The following is a 23,004-nucleotide window of genomic DNA, read 5'->3' as shown; positions in this document are numbered from 1 at the left end:
GTATAAAATCCAATGTCTCTCCGTCTGTCCACTCACAAGAGAACTACTTAACGGATTTAGATCGGGTTTTTTTCTATAACTTGCTTGAACATTCCGATTGATTTTGCGACTTCTCTCATTTCACTATGTATCACAGTTTGCTTGCGGTACAGATTTATTTGCATGAATCCGAGATCCAAGCAACGGGTCGGGGGGAGGGGCGTGTTCCTTAACTCCGCTTAGCTAGCAAATGAGAGAACAATTGAATTCAACTTTATTTGATATTTAAAATAAAGTGTTACTTAGGTCTTGATGAGTTTGAGTCTGGATATTCTCTTAAATGTATGCCACATTGAAAAGACAGATTGCAATTCAGATTGTGGATCGTGATTTTGTGTTAAAAGGATTGTGATAAGATTGCCCACCCTAATTTGGCTAATCAAGTTTTCAAATTTATGTAGGATTCATTAACCCTTTGGCAAGCTACTTGGAAAGGGGATGTGAGCTACAGGTAGCTCGCGTGCAACGTGTTGGAGACCCCTGCTATACAGTAATAAAATCCCTGCATTTTCCTTGAAAACCTGGACACACCTTCCTGTCTCTCATGCAACTCTGTGACCCAAGCCTGACAATACCTGCATATAAAAACTGCGCTTCTTAAACAGCAAAAAACATTTTATTTGAAAAAAAGTAACTTTTTTTTTTTAAATAGAAATAGAAATACGGGTTTGAACACAATGAATATGAGACGTTATGCAACTTTTTTAAATAGTAATTCAGGTATGAATACAAAATGAAAGCGAGATGTTAGATTCACTTTTTTTAATAGAAATACAGGTATGAAAATACAGAATGAAAACGAGACTTCAGATGCAACTTTTTTTTTTAACAGAAAGACAGGCATGAATACAGTATGAAAACAGATGTTAGATGAAGATGAAGGCACGATTCTGAATGCTTTCACCATGTCATTTTTCTTCATTCAGGAATCAACTTTTTCTAACATTGTTCATTTTTCTTTCAGTGTAAACTGACACCTTTTCTCACTTTTTTTTGTTCATCTCATAGAAAACTTTGAGAAGTGCTATGAAAACTTGAACAGTACAATACTGTATATGGACACAACACCACTACCCATGTGGAGGCTAGGCGGAGTGCTGACTCTGAATTTGGCTATACAGTGATCCCTCGCTATATCGCGCTTCGCCTTTCGCGGCTTCACTCTATCGCGGATTTTATATGTAAGCATATTTAAATATATCGCGGATTTTTTGCTGGTTCGCGGATTTTTGCGGACAATGGGTCTTTTAATTTCTGGTACATGCTTCCTCAGTTGGTTTGCCCAGTTGATTTCATACAAGGGACGCTATTGGCAGATGGCTGAGAAGCTACCCAACTTACTTTTCTCTGTCTCTCTTGCGCTGACTTTCTCTGATCCTGACGTAGGGGGTGTGAGCAGGGGGGCTGTTCGCACACCTAGACGATACGGACGCTCGTCTAAAAATGCTGAAAGATTATCTTCACGTTGGCTACCTTCTGTGCAGCTGCTTCGTGAAGCGACATGCTGCACGGTGCTTCGCATACTTAAAAGCTCGAAGGGCACGTATTGATTTTTTTTATCTGTCTCTCTCTCTCTCTGCTCCTGACGGAGGGGGTGTGAGCTGCCACCTTCAACAGCTTTGTGCCGCGGTGCTTCGCATACTTAAAAGCCAAACAGCCCTATTGATTTGTTTGCTCCTTTGAAGAGGAAGATATGTTTGCATTCTTTTAATTGTGAGACTGAACTGTCATCTCTGTCTTGTCATGGAGCACAGTTTAAACTTTTGAAAAAGAGACAAATGTTTGTTTGCAGTGTTTGAATAACGTTCCTGTCTCTCTACAACCTCCTGTGTTTCTGCGCAAATCTGTGACCCAAGCATGACAATATAAAAATAACCATATAAACATATGGTTTCTACTTCGCGGATTTTCTTATTTCGCGGGTGGCTCTGGAACGCAACCCCCGCGATGGAGGAGGGATTACTGTACCTTGTATGATGTCGTGCCTACACTCACCGAGACTGACCGAGACTGGACATTTCGTAACAGACTGTCTCTTTCTTTGAGACAGCCAGTTGCAGGGTTTCTGAGACACAGAATGGAAAGTAAAGGCATGACATTAAGTATTTTTTCCATTGCATTATTTTCTTTGGCGTCCATGTTTTGGTTGAAAAAACATTCGTTATACTGAAATTTACATTTCCTTAAAACGAAATTCGTTTAACATTATGTTGTATGAACATTTGTCTGTGTCCACAAAAAGTATTTGTTATTCTGAAAATTTCATTACTTTGGTATTATCTAAAATAGGATTTGACCTGTATTACTAAGAGCACCTGGTGTGGATGATTGCCATATTTCCACAGAGGTTAGCAGCTGAGAAGAAATGCAAAAAAAAGCAGCGAGGTAAGCAGGCACCTACTTTGGAGATTCATAGACGTAGTTCAGGTCTGAAGACAAACATTTGGTCTTCAGACCTGAACTAAACTGCAAGCCTATAGTTGAACGTTTTAGATGTCAGCTTGCCAAAATGAAAATGCATTAAAGCACACAAGCTCTTGTCCAACAGTCGTGTTCTATACTTGTTCCTGATAATGGTTACTAATCCCCTCTCACAAGCAACACTGCTTAAAGGTACAGTGAAAGACAACAACGTTTCTTTTCTGAATATTGGGATAGAAGTCTGGACTGCTAGCATTGACAGTATTTACCAGATCATACACAGAGGAGGCAGACATTGCCTGGCTTCAAATGCATCAATTTCCTCAAAATGGACTGTGCTTAATCAGACAGGAAGGTCTCAAACTTGTGAAATTTCTGAGAATTTATGTGAATGTCTTGCTTTTCCTTAGGCCAAGTAGTTTACTCAAAGATAAAGAAACTGTCACATACATTTAATAATGCATATTGTGATTCAAGTTCAGAAAATAATGCTCTTAAAATATCCACTATTTCCTTGTATGCATTAGCACGAGAAGGTGCCATGAACCCAACTACTAATTTCAAGTAAAACTGCAAACTTTCCCACAGCTACCTTGAGCTTATCTTCACAATGCCGACCTACAAGTTGCTCACAATCAAATGTAAGAGATGACTGCAGCAAAATAGTGCCCATATCTACTATGTTTGGTAATAAGCAGTGAATATAATAACACTTGATCTTGAAATTGTTGGTACAAAAAGACTACAAATTTTAGTGAGCTTTTCATTCACATACACCATCAAATACTGTGAAACTCAACTAGTTTTATAAATGTAATTTCTTTCTCTTCACAGAGTTGCTTCAACACATCAACATTTTATGTGGTGTCTTTCTGCAAATAGAAACTGAAGTTTTACATTGCTCTAATTAAAATATTTCATGGTATGGAACAGAGCGATTGGCTGATTTGAAGTAGATCTTAAGTATGTGCACTCTGACAAAATATGTAAATAACAAAGTCTCATGGTACTCATGCAACAAAAGTAGGGGCAACCCCATTATATATGCCAACCTTAAATTTGGCCCCATCTGAGCACATAGACATCAGCTTCATCTTCCATTCATTGCGTATTCCATTGCAATGGAATAAATTGTCAAGTACAAACAACAATATCCTACACAGAACAGACAGAACCTAAATTAAGCCAAAAAAAGCAAATATCTACTTTTATGGAAACTATGATGAGATAAACCTTTTCCTGCTCTGATCCCTTGATGTTCTCTACTTTGTCGCATTAGTATGATAAGCAGTCTCAACATTAGCACCAGGCCTCTACAACACTGCAATTTCTTGTGCAAAACAACAAATGGGATGATCATGTTTAGCTTCATGGAAAGAGAGTAGAAAGATATTTTCAAGAGCTTTGAACTACAGTAATCCCTCGCTATATCGCGCTTCGCCTTTCGCGGCTTCACTCTATCGCGGATTTTATATGTAAGCATATTTAAATATATATCGTGGATTTTTTGCTGGTTCGCGGATTTCTGCGGACAATGGGTCTTTTAATTTCTGGTACATGCTTCCTCAGTTGGTTTGCCCAGTTGATTTCATACAAGGGACGCTACTGGCAGATGGCTGAGAAGCTACCCAACTTACTTTTCTCTCTCTCTCGCGCTGACTTTCTCTGATCCTGACGTAGGAGGATTGAGCAGGGGGGCTGTTCGCACACCTAGACGATACGGACGCTAGTCTAAAAATGCTGAAAGATTATCTTCACGTTGCTACCTTCTGTGCAGCTGCTTTGTGAAGCGACATGCTGCACGGTGCTTCGCATACTTAAAAGCTCGAAGGGAACGTATTGATTTTTGATTGTTTGTTTTTCTCTGTCTCTCTCTTTCTCTGCTCCTGACGGAGGGGGTGTGAGCTGCCGCCTTCAACAGCTTTGTGCCGCGGTGCTTCGCATACTTAAAAGCCAAACAGCCCTATTGATTTGTTTGCTTTCCTCTCTCTTTCTGACAGTCTCTGCTCCTGATGCGCACTCCTTTGAAGAGGAAGATATGTTTGCATTCTTTTAATTGTGAGACGGAACTGTCATCTCTGTCTTGTCATGGAGCACAGTTTAAACTTTTGAAAAAGAGACAAATGTTTGTTTGCAGTGTTTGAATAACGTTCCTGTCTCTCTACAACCTCCTGTGTTTCTGTACAAATCTGTGACCCAAGCATGACAATATAAAAATAACCATATAAACATATGGTTTCTACTTCGTGGATTTTCACCTTTCACGGGGGGGGTCTGCAACGCAACCCCCGCGATGGAGGAGGGATTACTGTAATGTGTTTTCATTAAATAGTGGTGTGCTCGATCCCTCATCAACATTTTCTATTTCTGTAGCTTCAAAGAGCTTTTATGCTCTTTGTTAACTTTACATTTATCAAAAGCTGCATATCTAAAATTTTTAGCTCTTTACATAGTAGACATTATTTGCCTGCAAGGTGTGGGTATGCGGTACAAAATTTGCACTACATTTCAATATGTTCTGCATTAGCCTCTAACCAGGAAATTCATTCAAACGCTTCTCTAAAAACACTTGTCTGCTTGTTAACATTGGGATTTTTTTAACAGGTGGTAGGACACTGAAAAAAATGCTCAGATGTCTCTGCTTTGATATTCTGTTTGGACTAACAACCTTTTAGGAAAAGTAAATGAGAAGCAGAGATGCAGTGTGTGATTTGAGTGCCTGAAAGATACAGATATGACTGAAACAAAACCCCTGCCATCATGTTAAAAACCATATAAAGCCTTAGTAAGTAGTTTGCTTTCTTTAAAAGTCTTTCCTTCCTGTCTGCTTTTTTCCAGCAAATGGAAACTGTAGCTCACATTCTGTTTCATTGCATTGACTCTTCTAAAGCACAGACATGCCCACATTACATGGCCCATGGACCAGCAGGATATTTCAAATTTTAAAAAGCTGTACACCAAAGGACTATTCGCCAGGTGTTTCAATGTGACCAAGGAGACGTCTTTGACCCTGAAAGAGTTCTGGAAGAACCATTTTAATATCGTTCATTGCATCGGCCTCATTGATAAAGCCTGGGAAGACGTCACACACCGGACCTTGATCTCGGCCTAGAAGAAACTTTGGCCTGAATGCGTTCCTGAACAAGTTTTAGAAAGCTTTGAGCCTCCTGTTGTGGATGAGATTGTGTCCATGGGCAAGAGCATGGGTCTTGAAGTGGACAATGAGGACATCGAGGAGCTGGTCCTGGATCACAAGGAGGAGCTGACGACGGAGGAACTCGCTGAACTCTAGCAGGAGCAGCTTAGGTTGCTCACCGAGGAGCAGTCCTCCAGGGAAGAAGAGGAAAGGGCAGTTATAAAAAGTGATGCGATATAAGCCATCATGGAAAAATGGAACGAGTGCCAGGATTTTTTCGAAAAGAACCACCCTGACAAAGTGGTTACGAACAGAGTGATAAACATGATGAACGGCAATGCCGTCTCGCATTTCAGAAAAATTTTAATGCGTAGGAAAAGGCAAGTCACATTAGACCGCTATTTTGTGAAGTCTGATCCACCAGCTAAACAGCTAAAAACACCAGAAACCCAAGAAATCACAGAGAAAACACCTGAAGGAGAACATCCCTCCATCGCGGAGCCGGACTCTCCCTCAAAACTGTAACTTCCTCTCCACTCAGTTCCTCCTCACTTCCTTCATGTCAGAACTCGACTCATGCAAGGTGAGTTTTCTTCGGATTTGTTCAAATGTTCCTTTTTTTTCCCCTGTGCTTAAAACTCATTTAAACAGTGTTTACAGTGATCGGGTTGTAATGCTATTAGCGTGAACTCATGCAATGTTACTTTCTTGGTTGCTTATGGTTGGCTTTTAAATAAGGTTCGGATTTGTTCAAATATTCCTTTTTTTCTCTCCCTGTGCTTAAAACTCAAAAAAAAAAAAAAATGTTTACAGCGATCGGGTCATAAGGCTACAGTATAGCACGAACTCTTGCAATGTTAGTTTTCTCTGCTGTTCAAGGTTTTCTCAGTGTTATTCAATGTTTTTTACATTTAGTTTGCTATTACGCTGTGCATTCTATGGTTTAATTAACTATATTTGTGCTTAAAAATGTAAAAAAATATATATATTTATACAGTTCGTATGGTCTGGAACAGATTAATTGTATTTACATACAATCCTATGGGGGAAATTGCTTCGGTTCATGACCAAATCAGTTTACGACCAGAGTTTTGGAACGAATTATGGTCGTGAACCGAGGTTCCACTGTATTCTGTTTCAAATGAGGTGGATAAAAGTTGGATACGCAAACTACTGATCAACCCATTACTGAAGCAAGAATTATTCTACTTCTGGAAGAACTCCGAAAATCTATTTGTTCTGATGTTAAGAAACCAACGCTCAAACGAGACATTGAAGATATTGCAAAATGCACGTCACATACGGAAACAAGAATGTCCAAGTTTGTAAAGGCTCATAAAGAAGTCGTAATGGTTTCTAAGGAAATGGAGGAGACAATAAGCAGGTTGTCTAATAAGATTTCTGATTTAGAAGATCGCTCCATACGGAATCATGTTAGACTGAGAGGAATCCTGGAGGATATAGATAATACGCAGTTGCCACAATACTTGCAAAAATTTTTACAAGCTCTCTTGCCAGACCTTGAATTGCTAGATCTGACGATAAACAGATGCCATAGACTGCTTAAACCTAAATACGTTTCTCTGATTTCACCCAGGGATGTTATATTTCAGCTGCATTTTTATCACATTAAAGAGAGGCTCATGTAAATGGCAGTAAGTAGTAAAACTCTTCTAGATCATTACAACAAGATAACGGTTTTCAAAGATCTTTTCCAGCGACTTTGGATAGAAGATGGGAATTTGCTCCCTATATGCTGCAACTGCACAAACATGGCATATTTTATAAATGGGGCTTTGCTGTAAAATTAATTATTGCTAAGTCCAGTGGAACCTCGGTTCACGACCATAATTCGTTCCAAAACTCTGGTCGTAAACTGATTTGGTCGTGAACCGAAGCAATTTCCCCCATAGGATTGTATGTAAATACAATTAATCTGTTCCAGACCATACGAACTGTATGTAAATATAATTTTTTTTAAAGTTTTTAAGCACAAATATAGTTAATTAAACCATAGAATGCACAGCATAATAGTAAACTAAATGTAAAAACATTGAATAACACTGAGAAAACCTTGAACAACAGAGAAAACTAACATTGCAAGATTTCGCGCTATACTGTAGCCTTATGACCCGATCGCTGTAAACACTTTTTTTTTTTTTTTTGAGTTTTAAGCACAGGGAAAAAAAGGAACATTTGAACAAATCCGAACTTTATTTAAAAACCAACCATAAACCACCAAGAAAGTAACATTGCAGGAGTTCACGCTAATAGCCTTACAACCCGATCGCTGTGTAAACTTTTTTTTAATGAGCTTTAAGCACAGGGGAAAAAATGAACATTTGAAAAATCTGTAATTTAATAAACAACCAAAAAAAGTAACATTGCAACAAATCATGCTACGAACCACTCGCTGTAAACACTTTTTTTTTTATGAGTTTTAAGCACAGGGAAAAAAATGAACATTTGAAAAAAGAGAAAAGTAACATTGCAACAATTCACGCTACGAACCTAAAAATGAACATTTGAAAAATCCGTAATACAAAAACTAACCATAAACCACCAAGAAAACTAACCTTGCATGAGTCGAGTTCTGGCATGAAGTGAGGAGGAACTGGGTGGAGAACAATCCGGTGTCATTGCAGTTGAATACTTGTTGCGGGATGTAGCCTTCGTCCTCCACTAATTTTGTGAAATTTTTCACAAATTCTTTCGCAGCTTCAGCGTTGGAACTAGCAGCCTCTCCATGCCTTACCACACTATGAATGCCACTTCTCTTGTGAAACTTTTCAAACCATCCTCTACTGGCTTTAAATTCCTCACTTTCGCCACTCGTAGAAGGATAGTTTTGCAGCAAATTGCCATGAATCTTCCCGGCTTTCTCGCATAACATCGCCTCGCTTACGCTATCCCCTGCAAGTTGCTTCTCGTTCAGCCACACTAGCAACAGTTTTTCCACCTCTTCCAGCACTTGAGGCCTCTGCCTGGTTAACGCTGTAACTCCTCTTGCAACATCAGCTACTTTAATAGATTCTTTCTGCTTTAGAATAGTTGAAATCGTAGATTTTGACTTCTCGTACTCGGCGGCAAGATCAGTAACACGAACGCCACGCTCATACTTTTCAATAATTTCTTTCTTTACTTTGATTTCGATTTTCTGCAAAACTTTCTTCTCACCACTCTTCACTTGCTTAGAAGCCATGCTTAACTGCAAAAGCACACAAAATACAGTAGAGCACAAAGAGTTCACAGGTAAAGCACACGCGTCTAACTGAGAACAATGAACAGGGAGAGGCTGAACACATGCTTAAATACAGTAATCGGAGTGTACGAACCGGAAGGGAAATGAAATAGAGCACAAAGAGTTCACAGTGAAAGCACGCACGTCTGATGAGAACAATGCAACACGTACGGAAATCATCGGTGCGCACAAACCGAAAGGGACACTGGCTTGTTTGTATACAGAGTGTGTGGTCATGAACTGAGGCAAAAGTTTGGCAAACTTTTTGGTCGTAAACCGAGGTTCCACTGTATTCCCGACAGTTCGTTGTTAATGCCGTACCCGAAGCTGCAGCCCTTATCCTTACTAAAGCTAGAACAAATGTTCAGCAACTAAAGAATGACTGGGAAACAGTTAACTGACCTGGTAATGCATTTTTTCCCCACTGTCAAGCTTGATCTGAATCCAGGATTAACTATTCCATTACCTTCGAAGCTTAAATATTTTATAGACAAGAAGGCAAGCAGTGCACTAGAGGCTGAAATGGTCTCTGCTTTGAATTTGGCTGAACTATTTTTGGGACGTCTGCTTAAGTTAAAGCTGAGATATAACTTCACACTCGTCCCAATAATCAACTAAATTGTAATTTGGGTTATAAAATGTGTGTTCGCTGCAAATATTTTGATCAATATGGTCCTAAAGGTACTTTCTTTTAATGTTAGGAGGTTTAATTCCCCTTTCAAAAGGTCACTTATGTGGAAGGAGTCATTATTAAGTGATTGCGATATTTTATGCATCCAAGAAACTCATTTTTCTAGACATATTTATATTAAACTGACGAATAAAAAGTTTAATAATCTTCTCTATTCTTTAACTGAGCATAAAAAAGGGGTTCTGATAGCATTTGAGAGCTCTTTATCTGTACAAATTCAGACAACAGTGATTGATCCTGCAGGTCATTTTACTATTGTGGCTGCATCAATTGATAATAATGTCTATACTATTATTAACGCATATGCTCCTAATTGTAATCAACTTAAATTTCTCTCTAAACTTTGGAAGAAGATTGATTTGGTTAAGATGGGATCTTTAATTTGGCGTGGTGATTTTAATATAGTAGTATATTATACACTAGACTCCACAGGTGTGAGTTCCAGAAAACCCCCTAACTTATCTAAATGTTTTACTTAATGAATCATTAAATGATGCATGAAGGTGTCTGCATTCAGATGAAAAAGACTTTACCTTTTATTAAATGTTCCATGCTTCTTACTCTCGTATGGATATGTTCTTGGTTGATAAATGGACCTTACAGAAAGTGAAATCCTCTAATATTGGCACCATAACCTTGTTTGATCATTCGCCCATTCTGTTAGAGTTGGAGCAGACCTCTAGTTTACCTAATAACAGGCCTTGGAGACATAATTATTTACTTAATTGTCCTATGACTTTTTCACATATTAAACAGTCTCTTAAAGAATTCTTTCATACTAATGATGGTTCAGTTTCGAGCAGTGCAACATTATGGTGTGTACACTTTTAATAAAGCTTTTTCAAATGCACAATTTCCTAAAGAAATGCTTGAAGCAATTATGGTCATTGTCCCCAAACTGGGCAAACCACCTTCGACTCCTATAAATTTTCACTATTTCTTTGCTAAATTCTGATGGGAAAATATATGCTAAAATTATTGCCTCAAGACTAGCTTAGACTCTGCCCTCTATAATTATAATTGAGCAAGTTGGTTTTATATATGGGAGACAAGCACCAGACAGCACAAGACATTTTATTAATGTTACTGAACATGCTGAATCTAAATCTATCCCCATTGTTTTATTAGCTCTTGATGCAGAAAAGCATTTGATCATGTTCATTGGCTATATTTATTTGAAGTCTTCAGTAAATTTAATCTGAAAGAACCCATCTGTAAGGCTACTCTGTCATTATATTCAAAACCTTCAACTAGAGTTTGTACAGAGGAGTTGTTGTCAACTCCCTTCGACATTTCAAATGGGACTAGTTAAGGTGGCCCCCTCTCACCTTTAATATTTGGTCTCATTATGGAGCCCATTTGCTGAGCACATACGTTCTAATCAGGGGATTCATTGGACCTGCAGTAGATAAAGTTGGACTTTATGCAGATGATGTTCTAATTGCATTAACAAATACTTTCAAGTCCCTGGGATCATTTCAAATAGTTAAGAACAAACTGTAAATTTAGTCATATAATAAAATTAATTACAAAAAATGTCAGGTCCTTAGTATAGCTATCTCTGCCACATTACTTTTAACAATGAAAGCTAAATTTAAACACAATTGTGAAAATCCTCCAATATCATATTTGGGTATATCATTAACAAATCCTTCAAAGTAAGTAATACATATTAATTTTCTAAATTAATCAAATAACATTAATAAAGATTTTAAGTGTCTTAACTCATTTTCATTATCATGGGTAGATAGAATTTTAGTAACAAAAATGACTGTACTTCCAAAAGTTTTATATCATTTTTGCATCTTTCTTTTTTTGCTTCATAGCAAAGTTATAGAAACCTTGTAAAAAGATATATTTAAAATTTATCTGGAAAGGCTGTAAGCCCAGAATAAATTGATCTACTCTGACAAGACTTAGTCCCATGGGACGTATGGCAATCCCAGACCTGTATGAATACCATAGAGCAGTAATAAGAAATCAGCTGAGACAATGGTGGTCTTTTGACAGTTCTAAACACTGGGTTCAAACAGAGCAGTACATAAGTGGATATTCAGATTTGGTAGATTTGCTTTGGCTTGTTCAAGTTGGGATATAATTTACCTTACTTTTCATTAACTTCTGTTTCTTCAGCAGTGTTTGTTTGGAAATTTTGTCAACAATAAAAAAAGAATTTTCTCTTCCCCTAAAATGCTTTCCTAAAATATTTCAACATTTAATACCAGATTTAAATCTAAGCATGGAATCAAAATGGACTTAACATATTGCCCTGCCTTTTTTCCAACATCAGCCTTTACTCTTTTCCAACATCTCCATGAACACTTGAATATTTCATATAAGGAATTTTATAAATATCTTCAAATACACAGCTGTATTAACATCCACTATCTTGAACCTATTGAAAGCTCTACCTCCTTTGTGCAATGGTTTACAGATCCTCCTTCTAAAATTAAAGGAATTGAAACACTTTATTCATTATTAGATAACAGAATTCAATTTTCAAAATTCACATTTATCTTAAAATGGGAAAGAGGTCTGAACCATGCTTTATTTGATGATCAGTAAACATATAGAGCTTAGGATGAAGATAATTTATAGATGGCATCTCACTCCTGTCACCTCTCTGAAGGGGAAGGAGCCTGAGCTTGTGCGCGAGGTTGAGAGGTTCCGGCTAGATATAGTCGGGCTCACCTCGACGCACAGCTTGGACTCTGGAACCAATCTCCTTGAGAGGGGCTGGACTCTCTACCACTCTGGAGTTGCCCTCGGTGAGAGGCGCCAAGCGGGTGTGGGCATACTTATTGCCCCCCGACTTGGAGACTGTACATTGGGGTTTACCCCGGTGGACGAGAGGGTAGCCTCCCTCTGCCTTCAGGTGGGAGGACAGGTCTTAACTGTTGTTTGTACGTATGCACCGAACAGCAGTTCGGAATACCCACCCTTTCTGGAGTCCCTGGAGGGGGTGCTAGAGGACATACCTTCTGGGGACTCCCTCGTACTGCTGGGAGACTTCAATGCTCACGTGGGCAATGACAGTGAGACCTGGAAGGGCGTGACTGGGAGGAATGGCCCCCCCGATCTGAACCCGAGTGGTGTTTTGTTATTGGACTTCTGTGCTCGTCACGGATTGTCCATAACGAACACCATGTTCAAGCATAGGGGCACTTGGCACCAGGACACCCTAGGCCTCAGTTCGATGATCGACTTTGTGGTCGTGACGTCGGACTTGTGGCCACATGTCTTGGACACTCGGGTGAAGAGAGGGGCGGAGCTGTCAACTGATCACCACCTGGTGGTGAGTTGGCTTCGATGGTGGGGGAGGATGCCGGTCAGGCCTGGTAGGTCCAAACGTGTTGTAAGGGTCTGCTGGGAACGTCTGGCAGAACCCCCGTCAGAAGTAGCTTCAACTCCCACCTCCGGCAGAACTTCGACCACGTCCCGAGAGAGGTGGGGGACATTGAGTCCGAATGGGCCATGTTCTGTGCCTCTATTGTTGAGGCAGCTGACCGGAGCTGTGGCCGTAAGGTGGTCGGTGCCTGTCGGGGCAGCAATCCCCGAACCCGTTGGTGGACACCGGCGGTGAGGGATGCCGTCAAGCTGAAGAAGGAGTCCTACTGGTCCCTTTTGTCCAGTGGGACTCTGGAGGCAGCTAATGGGTACTGGCAGGCCAAGCGGAATGCGGCTTCGGTGGTTGCTGAGGCAAAAACTCGGGCATGGGAGGAGTCTGGGGAGGCCATGGAGAACGACTTTCGGATGGCTTCGAGGAAATTCTGGTCCACCGTCCGGCGTCTCAGGAGGGGGAAGCAGTGCAGTGTCAACACTGTATATGGTGGGGATGGTGCGCTGCTGACCTCGATTCGGGACGTTGTGGATCGGTGGGGGGAGTACTTCGAAGACCTCCTAAATCTCACTAAGCTGCCTTCCAATGAGGAAGCAGAGCCTGGGGACTCAGAGGTGGACTCCCCCATCTCTGGGACTGAGGTCACCGAGGTGGTCTAAAAACTCCTTGGTGGCAGGGCTACGAGGGTGGATGAGATACGCCCGGAGTTCCTCAAGGCTCTGGATGTTGTAGGGCTGTCTTGGTTGACACGTCTCTGCAACATCGCATGGACATCAGGGACAGTGCCTCTGGATTGGCAGACCAGGGTGGTGGTCCCCCTCTTTAAGAAGGGGGACCGGAGGGTGTGTTCCAACTACAGAGGGATCACACTCCTCAGCCTCCCTTGAAAAGTCTATTCGGGGGTTCTGGAGAGGAGGGTCCATCAGATAGTCGAACCTCGGATTCAGGAGGAACAGTGTGGTTTTCGTCCTGGTCGCGGAACAGTGGACCAGCTCTACACCCTTAGCAGGGTCCTGGAGGGTGCATGGGAGTTCGCCCAACCAGTTTACAAGTGTGTTGTAGAATTGGAAAAGACGTTCGATCGTGTCCCTTGGGGAATCCTGTGGGGGGTGCTCTGGAAGTATGGGGTACCGGACCCCCTGAATAGGGCTGTTCGGTCCCTGTACAACCGGTGTCAGAGCTTGGTCTGCATTGCCGGCAGTAAGTCGAACCCGTTTCCAGTGAAAGTTGGACTCCGTCAGGGCTGCCCTTTGTCACCGATTCTGTTTATAACTTTTATGGACAGAATTTCTAGGCGCAGCCAGGGTGTTGAGGGTGTCCGGTTTGGTGGACTCAGGATTGGGTCACTGCTTTTTGCAGATGATGTTGTCCTGTTTGCTTCATCTGGATCGGTTCACAGCTGAGTGTGAAGCGGCTGGGATGGGAAACAGCACCTCCAAATCCAAGACCATGGTCCTCAGCCGGAAAAGGGTGAAGTGCCCTCTCAGGGTTGGGAGCGAGATCCTGCCTCAAGTGGAGGAGTTCAAGTATCTCGGGGTCTTGTTCACGAGTGAGGGAAGAATGGAGCGGGAGATCGGCAGGCGGATCGGTGCGGCATCCGCAGTGATGCGGGCTCTGCCTCGGTCTGTCGTGGTGAAAAAGGAGCTGAGCCGTAAGGCAAAGCTCTCAATTTACCAGTCGATCTATGTTCCTACCCTCACCTATGGTCATGAGCTATGGGTAGTGACCGAAAGAACGAGATCGCGAATACAAGCGGCTGAAATGAGTTTCCTCCGCAGGGTGTCTGGGCTGTCCCTTAAAGATAGGGTGAGAAGCTCAGTCATCCGGGAGGGGCTCAGAGTAGAGCTGCTGCTCCTCGGGAACGCCTCGGGATTCTCCCGGAAGAGCTAGAAGAAGTGGCCGGGGAGAGGGAAGTCTGGGTATCTCTGCTCAAGCTGCTGCCCCCACGACCCAACCTCGGATAAGTGGAAAAGGATGGATGGATGGATGGATCTCGCTCCTGTGAAATTAGTTAAAGCTTATTCAAACTGTTTCCCTTTATGCTGGAGGCAGTTTGGCAAAAATGGTACTCTTATAAATATGTGGTGGTCCAGTAAATCAATTTTCCAATATTGGCTGGCAGTTCAGATATTTCTCTCATATTCATCAAAACTGAATATTAAATTAACTCCTCAGTTGGCTTTGCTTGGATTGGGGATAGGAAACTATCAACCAAAATGTCACACTTTAATTTTACAAACTTTATTTGCAGCAAGACTGGTTATAGCTCGACACTGGAAATCACCTATTGCCTTACAATTTTCTGACATCTTGGAAGAAACAGACCTCTGTGCTTCTTTTGAAAAAATGATTGCAATTAAAAATGATACCTTCCCTAGATATGAAAAGGCTTGGTTGTACTGGTATAAAGGCCGAATGGATTTAAGGTGGGCCGGATCTACAAGTTTTTTCGTAGGCCCTGGTAATTCTAGTGTTAAACAAAGATGTTACTTTGATTACTTGCTCAAGGTATTGTAAACTAAACTCTCTTATTGCACTCATTAACAAATATTCAGTGAGTCTGAAGAGGTGAGCCTGCTTTTTTTGTACTATAACTGTATCTGACAGTACCAGGTTATATAATAAATATATGGTTTAAATTAAAAAGTAATCACTTAATGGGTTTGTTCCTGTTAAAATCCTCTAAAGGTGGAATGACCAACAGACATGCTAACACAGACTAACTAAACTTTCCATTATTACATATCTGTATTTGAACAATGTACTGGTAGAATATCTCCTCATGTTCATCAGAGACCAGTCCTCTGTTCTCAGGAGGAAAAATATCGAAATGAGAGTGTAGGAAATAGGTTTTTAAAGACATATTGCACCCTAGTTCTAGGTAGGAAGAGAACAGCTCCTCAGCTAGTTCCCACAGATTTCTGCCTTTGTATTTCCAAGAAAACTGTGGCAAATGTTTTTTTCCAATAAAATATGGGTGTGTATTCTTTTACCATTTTGTTATCTGTTACCAGGTTAACAATGATAAATAATGACTAGACCAACCGAACCTTGCATATTTCTGTAACAAACATTTATACATTTCCTCTTCTGGACAATAAAAAGGCACCTTTCTAACGGTCAAAAAATACATTCCTGGCTATTTTGAAGGAATAAGAAAAGAGAAAAAAAAAAACACTGAGCAAAAAATGTATAGCAAATACCTAATTTGTGGTTGTTTACACATCAGCTAACATTAAGAATGAAGATGATGACATTTCTTATTGAATCCAATATTGTTCAGAAATGGTTTTTGGTAGAGAAATTACAATTTCAGAAATGGATTCAGCACACCCGAATCTATAAAGTACACTGATTTTTTGGGAAAAGGATGATTTTGCTGCAGAACACCACAATTATTGATAAAGATACACTAAATTTAAAAAAATTGTACTTTTCTTATTTATATATCTCATCACTTACTTTACTTGTAAAAATTAAGGATGTCTTACCTGAACAGCTCCCATAATGTAAAACAGTTCCATATTTGCGCATTTGTAACAGAAAACTGCTGCGCATTGTAATTTTACAATACATGCATTTTTGCATATCACTTACTTCAACTTTAGGTATGCCATATTTAACCCTAATGAGAATTGTTAAATACTTAACAATAGAAACCCTAGAGCTTATGGTTTTTTTTGTTGTCCCTGACCTCCTTAAAATTTCCTGACATACACCAAGAAGCTCTTTATCACTGCACTAATATCCCGCTTTGTTTGGCAAATGTGTAGATTAGCAGAATACAGCCTGCTACAACACCTCCATTCAGTCAGATGAAGACATCGCCCTACTGAAATCCTCACAACTGAAGTCGTTTAGCAATTGTACGGTAATAAGTTTAAATCCTGCATCTTCTTTGTATTTAGCACTTCAATTAGTGAGCTTCTATTATTATCATATAACAAAAACATACATTTGATGCGAGTCTGTAACAATGTGTAAATTTATGGAACTTGTAAAAGATGTTACTTTTCCTCACACACGAACATTCATATCAACATGTTAATTTTTTTATTCAGTTTATTTTTCAATAAAACTTAAACTGAACAATTTTTTTATTCAGTTTTATTCTTGGATTCTTGAATAAAAAAATCGTTCAAATGACATGTTGATGTGAATGTCCATGTGCGAGGAAAAATAACTGCGGTGTCTGTTTGCTCAATAAGACGCCAAGAAGAAATGATTGAGTTGTGTTTGTGTGTTTGCTTTTATCCCTTCAGCGCTAACTTTTACAAGTACAAAACATTTACACCGGCTGTTACAGACTCCGATCAAATATACTGTAGGTTTTTATTATATACTGTAATAGTAACAATAATAGCAGCTCATTAATCAAAATGGTAAATGCAAAGAGGACCCGGGATCGAACGTGCAACCTCTTGATTATGAGGCAGCCACCCTTACGTATGCACCAGTCAAACAGACGTGTCTACTTCATATCGATTGACAGTTCTGCTTCAGTTTTCACATGTTGTCAGTAACACATAAATTGAACAATTTCTTTTTCTTCTGTGATTTTCTTGAATAAAAGCACACTTGTTTTGTTTCATCTTATGTGAAAATGCTTATTTGACATTTGGACTTCAGTCTTCACACATTATACACTTCCCATCTACATTTTGTCAATTATTACTATACTATGAAAAAAATTTCTGTTTTAGTTATGTGTTCAACATTTCTTGCCTCACATTTCCCATTATCCTACATTTACATAGATTTCATATGTTTTACAAAAACAATTGGTGCATTGCTGCCATCCCCTGTAATGGAGTGTAGTACTTATTTCATTTATTTAATGTTGCTAAGGGATAAGAGTTTTATGGAGCCCCTAAAGAGACATGGACAAACAAAAAAGTCCTTCACAGTCTTCTGGTGCTCACACAAAAGTTTAAAAGGATTTTTTTGTTTACCTATATCCCTTTAGGAGCTCCATAGAGTTTGCATGGGCTATGAAGCAAATGAAATTATAGTTTTTGAAATCACGGATACGTGTCAGAATTAAGAACAGGCAACAGAGGAAGAAAAGCAGATCGCCATAAAGCGAAATAATTCAGAAATATCGGACTATGAATAAAAAAGTAAGCAAAGCTTTTTGGTTTGATGGACAAAAGAATTTCAGTGGCCAGAACATGATAAGGTAAATGACACAATGCTCTGTTGTGTGTGTTGTCAATTCCCTGCAATTTCTGAATTAACATGGACTTTTGTCACTGGAAGCAGTAATTTTAGGAAAGACCCTATAAGAAAACATGACAAATCTGTGCATCACAGGAAGTGTATGGGTGCCCAGTCTGCAAATTCTTTCCCTGAACAAACGTCAATAGCAACGTATATAATAAAAATGAACAAAGCACAACATGAAGTCCTAACAAAACGTTTCAGAACAGCATACACATTGCCAAGCAACATTAGGCCTAGATCTTGGTTCTACTTAGCACAATGATCATGCATACTGAGAATATATTAGAGCAATAGCACAAACGTCAATAAATTATATGGAAATACAAGAAAGCAAATTTTTATCAGTTCCTGCAGATGGCAGCACAGACACTGGCATCATAAAACAGATGTTGGTTTATGTCAGATATGTGAAAGATAATGGTGACATATCCACTTACATGATCAAGTGAAGAACGCAAAAGCTGCTGGCACTTTAGAAGCTACTGATAAGGAAGTGGACATCAAGGGTATCAGTAAAGAGACATGGAAGTTAGGGATGCTCCAATCAATCAGCTGCAGATCAAAATTGGTCGATTTTTACTAAAAAAAAGACTTTGCAGCAAACTTCCTGCAGTATAAACAAAGAGCAGCAAGTGGAAGCTTGTTTTATCAGTGAATGAGGGGCAATTGGTATATTAGCCTTTACATTACAGTAAGTGGAGTAATAAACTGAAAAAAAAGTAATCAGAGATGTTGTCCTGTGCAATTAGATAAACAGCAAGAAAAGCTATTTTAAGGAATTCAGATCTTTATTTTGTCCTTTAAATTAAAATGGACACCATTTCCATTTGGATATTGAGTTTGTTTAAAATGGAGCAGCTTACATTTTTCATTGGAAAAAGAAAAGATAAAGATGAATTTGAAATTGCTCCTTAGTAAAAAATATATTTTTTAAAGATTTGCTGTGTGTTTATTATTTGTTGCTGTGTGTCATACAGCATAAATTTTGGTAGGGAAAAAGTACTAAATTATTAAAATGGTAATCCATATTTTATAATTACACCTCAATAATTACGAATGTCTAATCGATACACTGAAGAATAAAAACACACCTGTATAAATATTGTAAATGTAAATTTTAACAGCAAAAAGCTGCAGTGCAATTAATGATTTCAAATGATTAAAACATACACCGTAGATACTCGCGTATAAGTCGAAAAATTTATGCCTTAAAATTCATTCAAAAAAACAGGGTCGACTTATCCGCTGGGCAACACAATTGTCCATAGAATTTGGGTAATGACATTGTACACTCAACGCTTCATGGTGTTAAGTCACTGGTCATCTGCCGTTTCCCATGGTCTTTGAAATAAACCAACAGAATTTCATTTTGTTAAAAAAAAAGGAACAGTTAACACCTGTGGCCTACAGTTTGATTATAAAAATAAACATTAATATAGGACATAAAACTTGTATTTCTTTGGTTATGTGGGAGATTAGTGTAAAACGGTTTTTAAAGGGATAAAGAAAAGAAAATCAGAATTGGCAGATCAAGTAACCTGAAATTGGTAAATCGGTATCAGCCTGAGTGGAGCATCCCTAATGGAACTAGAAAGCAGTGTGTGCAAATTTTGATGGAGCTGCAGTAATAATGAGTGAGAAAACAGGAGTAACTGAGAGACTGAAACTGTGGATATCCCACATCATAACAATTCACTGTGTGGCACACAAATTAGAACTAGCAGTACTGAATAGTGTGAAATGCTGTGAGTACCTGGTCAAGTTTGAGGATACCGTGAAAACCATCCTTAAGATGTACTAGTATTCTCCAAAGAAGCAAACAGAATTAAGTGAAATAAGTGAACTGCTTAATGAGCATGTGGCTCATTTCAGTGGCCTGAAAAGCACTTGTGGGCTGCAAAACAGGCTGAGATGTGTAAAGGCTGTGGAAAAAAGTTACACTCCCACTGTTGTGCAAATGGAGAATATGGTAGGCAAAGGTAATATTAAGTCAGAGAATGCTATCAAAGCAAAGAATGTGGTGAAGGAGATGAAGACCAAGAAATTTGATCACTTCCTACATTTCACGTTGTACCATATTATACAAGTGCAATACTGATTTTCAGTAAGACAACTTAAACATCAGGCAAACAAACTAGCCAGTGGAGAGTACCACATCACAATTACTCAGACTGAGAACAAAACCAGGAGAATACCAGAAGGCTTGGAAACAAAGTTCACAGTGAAAAACAATGCTAGCATGTGGTGCTATGGAACTCAGCTCATAATATAGCAACAATGAGCTTGAAAAAGTGAGAGCACAGAGAAAGACACCCTTGGTGCAGAGATTCAGAAGATTGACAATGCAGTTAAGTACATGGACATTTTCTGTCTGAAAAGCTTCTCTTTTGTTTCAACGTTTTTGAACTTTTCACTCTTCCCTGCCCCAGAGAAAAACTGGGAAACTATGAGGATGATGGGGTGGATTATCTTGTCTCACATTTTCCTGATTTGCTAAATGAAGAAGAGACTGAGAAAATTCCACAAGAATGGACAGAACTAAAAATGTGGCTTTCAGAGCAACAGGGTATCAAGCTAGACTGCTTGTACATCGATCTTCTCACTGAGAATCCAGATAACCTCTTTCATATCTTTTACTGGTAAAATTAATGTGGACACTTAGTCCATCTACAGCCATCTGTGAGAGAGAACTTTCTTGCATGAACCGAGTGAAAATGTCATACCGTATCTCTCTACTGTCTGAAACACTAAATGACCTCATGCCTCTCTCCATAAATGGGGAATTGTTTGAAACATTTTGCTCTGACAAGGCAAATAGTTCCTGGATATATTCTGGAAAAGGTTCAGGACACCTGGAACATAACACAGAGGCCAAGGGAGGAAGCTGATGAAGCTGTGCCATCAACGTTGAGTGGCACTCTATCATCTCTGATTTCAGTTGAATTAAATTAGTTAGAACCGAATGCATATTTATATTGATTGATGCTGATGATTGTTACTTGATTGTTGAATAATTTATGTATGATTGCTGCTATTTGTGTTTGGAAAATAAATAATTGTGCTTGATTTTTAAACTATATCTAATTTAATACATTAAGAAATTGTCTTTTTTATTTGGGCTAGTTAAATTCTCCTACCTGAAGTGCCTTAGGGATTTTGAAATTTTGCAAGCCCTGCACATGTAATGTCAGGCACAAGTAAGAAAGAGTACTGTATAAAAGTAGAACATTTAGTTTGTTCTACAATAAAAAGCTATATTTTCATAGAGTTTTAAATCCATTTTTAAGGATAACACCGTACATGCACTAGTACCTGATAATTACTAATTTCCTAATTAATAATCTTATTCATCTTCCTTACGTGTTATTAATGCTATGTATTGAAAACTAATAGTCCTGTTACATCAACAAAAAACAACTTACTTGAATGGGGAGAATAAAACTGATAAGGTAGTTTTCTGTTTTTGTGTCATCTTAACCTAAAGAAAAACAAAAACATTAATATTTGATCTTAAGTGATAAAACAGAATTAATAATGAAGAAATGTAAATGTTAATGCTATGGAGAAGACATTTTCATACAATGTTAACAGAATGTACAGAATAGTCTTGACACTTCAATGGTATTTTTGTTGCACTAAAGTAATATCTATATGTGTAAGTATGCTTTCTGGTAGCATGGCTTTATATAGAGAGGAGGGTTACTTGCAACTTTTTACAGCAATGTTTAATTGTAAAGTTTGTACAACATCTTGAAAGAGAAAATTCCAGTAAATAGATGCTTTAAGTGGTTTGATATGTTATGTTAATGTTTGGTCTTTTTCCAATGTACACAATAGTGTATTCTCAAATTTGTTTCCAGACCTATTTTAGACCATGTGGGATCTACAATGTGTAAGGGGAAGTGCCATGCAAGAGAGAGAGAGGCACACGCGTGAGAGAGAGAGAGAGAGGCACACGCGCGAGAGAGACAGAGGCACACGCGCGCGAGAGAGAGAGAGAGGCACGCACGCGTGCGCGCGAGAGAGAGAGGCACACGCGCGCGAGAGAGAGAGAGGCGCACGCGCGCGCGAGAGAGAGAGAGAGAGGCGCACGCGCGCGCGAGAGAGAGAGAGAGAGGCGCGTGCGCGCGAGAGAGAGAGAGAGAGAGAGAGGCACGCGCGCGAGAGAGAGAGGCACACGCGCGAGAGAGAGAGAGGCACACGCGCGAGAGAGAGAGAGAGGCACACGCGCGAGAGAGGGCGAGAGAGGCGAGAGGGCGAGAGAGGCGAGGGCGAGAGAGGCACGAGGGCGAGAGAGGCACGAGCGAGACGCGGGCGAGAGAGGCACGAGGGCGAGAGAGGCAGGCACGCGCGCGCGAGAGAGAGAGAGAGTGGGCACGCGCGCGCGAGAGAGAGAGAGGCACGCGCGCGCGAGAGAGAGAGAGAGAGAGAGAGGAGAGAGAGAGAGAGAGAGAGAGAGAGAGAGAGAGAGAGAGAGAGAGAGAGAGAGAGAGGCGCGCGCGAGAGAGAGAGAGAGAGGCACGCGCGCGTGAGAGAGAGAGAGAGAGAGAGGCACGCGCGCGCGAGAGAGAGAGAGAGGCACGCGCGCGCGAGAGAGAGAGAGAGGCACACGCCCGAGAGAGAGAGGCACTTGCGCGAGAGGCAGAGAGAGAGAGAGAGAGGCGCGCGCGCGCGAGAGAGAGAGGCGCGCACGAGAGAGAGAGGCACGCGAGAGAGAGAGAGAGAGAGAGAGAGAGAGAGGCAACGCGCGCGCGAGAGAGAGAGAGAGGCACGCGCGCGCGAGAGAGAGAGAGAGGCACGCGCGCGAGAGAGAGAGAGAGAGAGTGGGCACGCGCGCGAGAGAGAGGCACGCGCGCGAGAGAGAGAGAGAGAGGCGCGCGCGCGCGAGAGAGAGAGAGAGAGGCGCGCGCGCG

The 23,004-nt window shown here is 40.2% G+C and overlaps 1 protein-coding gene across 1 annotated transcript in view; it reads right to left on the bottom strand.

The window, feature by feature from the left end:
* Positions 1–23,004, bottom strand: part of pign (phosphatidylinositol glycan anchor biosynthesis, class N) — a 201,491-nt gene that overhangs the window by 92,653 nt on the left and 85,834 nt on the right. Inside the window, exon 12 of the mRNA XM_051928776.1 lies at positions 21,514–21,569. Coding sequence (XP_051784736.1) covers positions 21,514–21,569 — 56 coding nt within the window. The remainder of the gene's footprint in view (positions 1–21,513; positions 21,570–23,004) is intronic.

This window comes from Erpetoichthys calabaricus, chromosome 6, assembly GCF_900747795.2.
Source record: "Erpetoichthys calabaricus chromosome 6, fErpCal1.3, whole genome shotgun sequence".
In the NCBI taxonomy this organism is placed as follows: domain Eukaryota; kingdom Metazoa; phylum Chordata; class Cladistia; order Polypteriformes; family Polypteridae; genus Erpetoichthys; species Erpetoichthys calabaricus.
This window is presented reverse-complemented; position numbering and strand designations above follow the sequence as displayed.